The sequence below is a fragment of the Muscardinus avellanarius genome (genome assembly GCF_963383645.1).
Source record: "Muscardinus avellanarius genome assembly, chromosome: 4".
Classification (NCBI taxonomy): domain Eukaryota; kingdom Metazoa; phylum Chordata; class Mammalia; order Rodentia; family Gliridae; genus Muscardinus; species Muscardinus avellanarius.
Window position 1 is genome coordinate 103650592 of NC_137789.1, and position 7515 is coordinate 103658106.

At 53.3% G+C, this 7515-nt stretch overlaps 1 protein-coding gene across 1 annotated transcript; it reads left to right on the plus strand.

Annotated features, from left to right (window-relative positions):
• Positions 1-1393: 1393 nt before the first annotated feature.
• LOC308261564 (cardiac-enriched FHL2-interacting protein) lies at positions 1394-5578 on the plus strand (the record flags this gene model as incomplete). Its single annotated transcript, XM_080693583.1, has 1 exon — positions 1394-5578. The coding sequence occupies one exon, from the start codon at positions 1394-1396 to the stop codon at positions 5576-5578; it is 4185 nt and encodes a 1394-aa protein (XP_080549709.1).
• Positions 5579-7515: the final 1937 nt, after the last annotated feature.

Below are 7515 nucleotides of genomic sequence, written 5' to 3' on the forward strand. Positions count from 1 at the left end.
AAATTAAAAAAAATAAATAAATAAAAAGGGCCAGGGGTGCAGCTCAGAGGTAGAATACCCCTGGGTTCAATCTTAGGATAGATAGATTAGATGATAGATTAGATAGATAGATAGAAAGATAGATAATAGATAGATGATAGATAATAGATAGACAAATGATAGATGATAGATAGATAGATAGATAGATAGATAGATAGATAGATGGGTGATAGAGTGAGTGAGTCTAAACACCAAGGAGCAAGGCCTGGACCCAAGTCTCCCTCACTGCCCCAGAAAGAATCAACCCTACTAACACCTAATTTTGGACTTCCAGCCTTCAGAACTGAGAGTAGGACCTTTCTTTCTTTCTTCTTTCCTTCTCCCCTCCTTCCTTTTTTTGTTTATGTTGTTGCTGTTGTTTGGGTACTGAGGACTAGGGATTGAACCCAGGAACATTTTAACTCTGAGCTACACTCCCAGACCGTTTTATTTTTATTTTAAGATGAGGTCTTGCTAAGTTGCTGAGGGCCGCACTAAATTGCTGCGACTGGCCTCAAACCTTAGATTTTCCTATCCTGACCTCCTAATACTGCAATTATGGGCATGTGCCACCATGCTCGGGGACACAACTAGCTTTAATGTTAATTCTATCTTAAAAATACTGCCATTGGCGGGATGTGGTGGCGCACGCTTGTAATCCCAGCATTCGGGAGGCTGAGACCAGAGGATCGTGGTTCACGGACAGCCTCAGCTTTTTAGTGAGGCCCTCCACAACTTAGTGAGACCCTGTTTCAAAAATAAAGAATGGCTGGGCATGGTGGTGCACGCTTGTAATCCCCGCACTTGGGAGGCAGAGACAGGAGGATCATGCAGGTTCAAAGCCAGCCTCACTGGTTTAAGAGACTCTGTTTCCAAATAAAAAATATAAAAATAGGTCTGGGAGTGTAGCCTGGAGTAGAAGGGTTCCATCCCCAGTACCACCAAAAAAAAAAAAAAGAATAAAAATTAGGACTGGGGGTGTAGCTCAGAGGTAGAATGCCCCTGGGTTCTATCTCCAGTACCACAAAAAAAAAAAAAAAATACTGCCATCATAATATCTGAACTGGTGTTTAACCAAAAACTGGGTACAACAGGCTAGCCTGGTTGACACATAACATTAACCATCAGAGATACCATTCCTCACCTGGAGCAGCATGTAGTTCTTGCATGGGATTTGGGGCTGGATATCCTGTTCATACTGTGTACTTTTTTTTTTTTTTCACAGAGAGATAACAATCCCCATTTTGCAACTGCAAATTCCCCAACGAGAAGCTCTCATCTCCAGGGAAGTAGGCTGCACCTGGCTCTTGCCATAACCACCACCTAGGGGCGCCCACTGGCTGGCGGAGACAGCTCTTCCCAGAGCCAACAGACCATGCAGGGGAGCAAGAAGGGCACAGATGGGTTCAGCGACTCCTCCAGCATTGGGAGCGTGCTGGACGATGCAGACAGGGAGGTGAGCAGTCTCACCGACCGTGCATTCCGGAGCCTGTGCATCTCAGAGGACGCATCCTTCCATGACTCCGACCTGGCTCTGTCCCCAGATATCACCCACCAGGGGTTTGGGAGCTTTCACCAGGGAGCCGTGAGCCACGCCCACAGGAAAAGTGGCATTTGGAGCCAGCTTCCCTCACAAGGCACAGAGCACACGGGCTGGGCGGCCACCTTCCAACAGCTGCCCAAGTATGTTCAAGGAGAGGAAAAGTACCCCAAAAGCAGCCCCCCGCCAACACCGGTCCACAGGAGGCTGGAGGTGCCACTTTCCGGCTTAAGGAGCAGTAACAAGCCCATTTCCAAAGTATCGTCACTAATCAAATCATTTGACAGGACAGAGAATCCACACTGTGACAGCAGACCTTCCACCAGCAAGCCACCAGCTCTCAAAACTGTCCCCAAGTTCGCCCCCCTCCCAGATAGCAGTGTCAACTTCTGCTTCGATTCTGCCTTTTTAAAGGTCAGAAGGGTGCCTGCTGAAGTCTCCAGCACCCATCAGGGCAGCCACCAGCCCACCAGGATCCAGAGAGAGCCAGAGTCCCCTAAGAATCCCGAAGTGGCCAGTCACAGTGGCTGCGACAACACAGCCAGCTCCTACGAGTCCAGATTCCCCTCTCCACCCCACAAGCCAGCCCAGGCCGAGCCTGGAAGAAGTACCGAGTGGGTTCACAAAGGGACTTTTTTGCACAGCGAAAACAGTGCTTTTGAGTCGTGGAATGCCCACCAGCCAAAGCTGCTCGAGAGAAAGGACATCCCTGAAACTGTCCCAGAAAGCAGAATGCCCAAACGTTATGAGGCCATGCCCATATTACGGGAATCCCCACCCCCTGAGTCCAAAGGCTCCCCCTGCCTGGGCCGGGGCAGCTGTGCTCAGGAGGAAAACAGACTAGCTGGGGCTCTGTCCGCATCTGAACCCTGGGGAATCCGAGATCCAGGAGCCCCGGTATTCCCTGGAGAGGGAAACTCTTCCAGCTTGCAGCCCAACCCTCAGGTGAAGTCAACCCAACCCCCATGGAGGAAGCCGAAGACTGGCAAAGGAGGGAAGGAAAGCCTCCGGGAAGCTTCCGAAGAAAAAAAGCTGAGCAACCTGAGAGAACCACCTCTGTATTCAAAGCACAACCAGTTTCCAGAGGATGATGCTCCAGATGCACCTGCAGACCCCAATGAGCACTTCAGCCCTCCTTTCAACATCAGTAAACTCCTGACCCCCATCATACCCTCCAAGCACATCCTGGAGTCAGCAGACACCCAGCAGGCAGAAATAAGCCCTTCCCCTCCAGGACAGCTGAACGGATTCCAGGAGAAGGAGCCTGGGGAATGCCCATCAAGAGACAGCTACAAATCCAAAGCGCCCAGCCTGCTGTTCAACCTCAAGGACGTGCGGAAGCGGGTTAAGAGTAGGTACAGTCCCTTGCCTCTCTTGAAAGGCTTCGATGAGAATAGCAGAGGTAAGGTGGATGACAACCAGGAGCCCCTGAGCAATGGGCTCATCCTTCCCAATGGGCTTGAGGAGAGCTCTCCCAGTGGGCTTCCTAAGGAGAGGCCAGCTGATGCCCCAAGCACATCCCACAGTGGTACCCAGAAGGATGCTATCACCGACACCAGCGAGCCTGCTGCAGACAGCCATCTAACCCTCAGCTCACCTCTGACCATTGCCAGGCCGCCCTTCTGTGTCAATGGGGAAGCCATAGAAAGCAGCATCAGTGAGAAGGGGGACAAAGATGGAAAGTCACAGCTGGGTCCTGCCAGGTCTGGGTGGCATCCGGACTCCAGGGAACGCCGTCCCAGGAGTCACCTCTCCTTGAAACTTTGCAACAGAGAACTTGAGACTGCAGAGCCAACAAAGAGCCACTCAATGGAGAATGGGCTCTCAAGATCTGTCTCCCAAGAGACAGAGCCCGAGCAGGAGGCAGGACTTCAGAACCCACCCCCGAATCCCAAGTTCTCCCCAGCACCCCTCTCCCCCGAGGAGGAGGATGTTTTTTACAGTGACAGCCAGTCTGACTTTATGCCAAGCCTCCAAAGTAAGGCCAAATTCAGCACCAGCTCTTCAGATCAATCCTTTGCCTCCTTTGATGATCAGCAGAAGTGGTGGTTTCCCGAGACCCAGAGAGAAGACAGGAAGTACGACGCAAGTGACAATCAGAAGGACCGGAAGGAAGATGTGATGAGGAAGGACTACGCCGTAAGCAATGGGCATGTGTGTGTGGAAGAGCGCAGCCAGGGTGACATATTGCAAAGAGAAGAAGAAGGTCCATCTGCAGGGAGACCCTGGAAGGCATCAGCAAAGGAAGCAAATTTTAGAGGCTCTCGTATGGAAGGAAATAAGGACATGGCTCCTTCACACACCAAAGACCCCACGCCCCCACCATCTTCTGCTGCAAACAAGCACAGACTGTTTACAATTAAAGACAACACCCTCAGGGCCACCCCTGTGATCAAACCGATCCTCCTGCCTCTCTTAAGGACGATATCCTTAGACGACTCACTCAGCAGTGGCCACAGAGGACTGCCTCAGCAAGGCTGGGGAGAAGATGCCGGCAGCCTCTGTGGAGAGGATGCGCCTGGCACCCTGATGCCTGCTAGCATGCAAGGCACGCACTTGAAGCACATAGCCATTGAGGAGCCAGCGGCCAGCGCAGCCAGGCTGGAGACCTCCCAGCCGGCCCTGGAGGAGAATTTCCCATCCCCACCACTGGGGGGAGAGGGGGACAGGACAAAGCCACCCCTAGAAGCAACACATGAAGTCATAGCAAGCCACGCTGGGCACAGGTCCACAGACCCAGGGCGGCAGGCTGCTCCAAGGCACATCCCCATGATGGCTTTACCTGAGGAAGACTCAGAAGACCCGCCACCCCCGCAGCCAATGGGCACCTGCTGGGAAGAGCAGGAGCAGGCACAAGGTCTCCAAGGTCACCTTTTGTCAGCACCCAGAGCGGGGCCACCTGGGAGAAGATTGGCCCCAAGAGAGATGGCCACTTCCCCCAACCCCAGCTACCTGGGAGAGAGCAGCTCCCCAGCGGCCAGCAGTCTTTGGGATGAAGTTTCCCAGGCCACAGAGGACCTGGAGCCTCCCAGCACCAGCCTCGGGCCTGCCAGGCTCACCCGACGGGAGGACCTGACCCACAGCCTCCTGTGGGAGGACAGCTCTGACCCTCAACTGGAGCCCCTGGCAGAAGACCTGCGCATGCTCTCTCCAAGGGGTGGCTTTCTGGACTCAGCCCCCAGCTCAGCGGGTGCAGCAGAGAAACTAGAGCCTCCAGCTCAGCTGGAGAGAGCGGTGGGCAAGCCACCTGCAGTCCCACCCAAGACCGAGAAGGCTCTGCGACGGGCCAAGAAGCTGGCCAGCAAGCGGAGAAAGACCGACCAGGTGCAGGAGAAGCGCGGCGAGTCCTGGGAGGGAAATCCCTACCCAGAGGACCCACAGAGGACAGAGAGAAGGCCGCTGTCCCCCCAAGAGGGACCCCGGGCTAGGTTCCCCGCCGTTCGCTCCCTTCCCCCTCCCGTGCATCGCCACTCGGTGTCCAGTGCCTCAGAGCTTTTGGGAAGGCGGCCTTGGGGGCCCCAGCCCCTCACACCCCTGCCCTCCTACCCTGCCACCCAGAAGCTCCTCCAAGACCCCCAGTCTGGAGAATACTATCTCTTTGACTTGCCGATCCAAGTGAAAATCAAGACCTTCTACGACCCAGAAACTGGCAAGTATGTCAAGGTCTCCATGCCATCCTCTGATGGGGGGTCCCCAGAGCAGGATGCTCTGGCTGTCCCCTACCCACTGTATGCTGACTTCCGGCCTGTGCCGGTGACCGCCCTGATGCCTCTGCGCTGCTCCTCCCAGCTCTCTGCCCCCACCTTCCTCGGGCAGAGCCCCCGCAACAGGCCACAGAGCACCCATGACCCCAGACTGCAGCGTGCCCCAGGATTCCGGGGCAACAACACCCAGCAAGCTGCAGCCCAGCACACCCAGGGGCCTCCCCAGAGCCCAGAGGAGGAGGGCGCTGCAGCCCCAGGCCTGGGCATCATCTCCACCGATGACCTGGAGGACTTTGCCACCGAAGGCATCTCTTGAGAATCACAGCAGACTGAGTCCCTCCCCAACCCCAAACAGAAGCACTTCCACACCCCAAAAAAGACAAACACAGATACACACATACACACACACACACACATACACACACACACACACGCACCTTCATTCTCATTCATACTTAGCCCTTCTAGATCCCTAAAGTCCAAAAGAAAGTAGGGATCCCACAACCCCATCTGAAGGCTCCCCTTGGGACCCTTCTGAGGGAGGGGTGCTGCTTGTATGACCCAGTCCCCTCTGAGCCCCTTCCCAGGCCAGCCCACTCCTCCTCCTCTTCTGGCCATCCTTGTCCTTCTCCTGGCCTTGCATTAGGGTGAGGATGGTACCGGTCACTGCTTCTCCTAAGGGCTGCTGGGCTCCTGCACTCCCTCCCTCTTCCTCTTCCCGGCATCTCTGGAGCCTTGCTGTAGGCAGAGCACCCTAACAGACAGACCACCCCCGACGCCCAGTCTGGGGTCAGGAATGGCACACACAGCCAGGTCAAGCATCATCCGATCACGCAGGGGAAAGGGCCAGAGGACAGACTTTGCAGAAATGACTTGCGTAGAATGGGTTGTCTCTACCAACTCAGTCTCTGAAAGGTTATTTTCTGATAAAGAAGAGGTTACTGTTTAAAGAGTTTGTCTGCCAAGGTGATTCTGTCTCTGAGCCCCATCATGCTTCTGTGGGGCATCTTGGCTAGTGAGTGGAGGGCCACATGCACTCCAGCCTTCCAAGGTGGTATAGCCAAGAGGGTCTCCAGGTCTGCTCCTGTGTCTTCCTCCAGCACCTGCTCCAAAGTCAGGCCTTCTTCTGACCTCTGAGGATTTGGAGGAAAGCAGCTGAATCAACCCGAAGGAGTGGAGGGCAGTCACCACACCCACACCCAAAGGCTCCCAGGCTCTGGCGGCAGCCCAGCTATGCTGGGGAAGGCAGGCCGGCAGGCATGTCCTCTCGGCCTTCCACACAGTGGTTTCTTGTTCTAGGTTAAAAGCACCCTTTCTTTGTTCAGAAACCTCAGCAACAAGTGCAAACCACCTTGTTCTGTTTGTGAAGATGTCCTCTCCACCCTGAGTCCACAGTCACAGAGTCCCAGATACAATACAAATACAAATAAACACAAATACAAATAATACAAATACAAATGGCTTGGGGCAATATTCAGGGATGTGATTTGGATTCAGGGTTTTCCCAGAAAGTATGGTCTCAGTTGAATTTCATTATAAAAATGCCTCCAAAAATCCTGCCCCCATGCAGGCCTGAAGCCATTTTATTTGGCTATACCTGGTAAATTAGCCAGGAGGCCAGTCTCTCAAATATGGGACCCAGCCAGGCTCAGTGGTGTACGTCTGTAATCTCAGTACTTGGGAGGCTCAGACAGGAGGATAGTAGGTTCAAGACCAGGCTCAGCTATTTAGTAAGACCCTGTTTCAAAATTAAAAAAAAAAAAATAGTGCTGGGGCTGTAGCTCAGAGGTAAAATATTCCTGGGTTCAATCTCCAGTAAATCTAAAAGCCACCAATGAATCAACTTCAAGTGTCTTGTCTACCATGTTTCATCTTGCTAGATTATGAAAAATAAGCCTGGCACAGTGGCACAAGTCTGTAATCACAGTTTTTAGGAGGCTGAGGTACAAGAATCTCAAATTGAAAGCTAACCTAGGCAACCTAGCAAGACCCTGTCTCAAAATGAAATTTAAAAAGGGCTGAGGTTGTAGCTCCGTGGCAGAGTACTACTTGCCTGGAAGGCCCAAGGCCCTGGATTCAACACTCCCTTCCCAAATGCCACCAAAAAAAAAAAAAGGAGGTCTGTGACAAAGCCTAAATTCTGTAGACATGGCGCCATGAAGTTGGGCACAACTCTGTGTGGCGCTTCCGTGTCATTCAGGTATGAATTCCAAGCTGAGTAAACTGTGATGCGCCCCCCACTTAGACCCATGT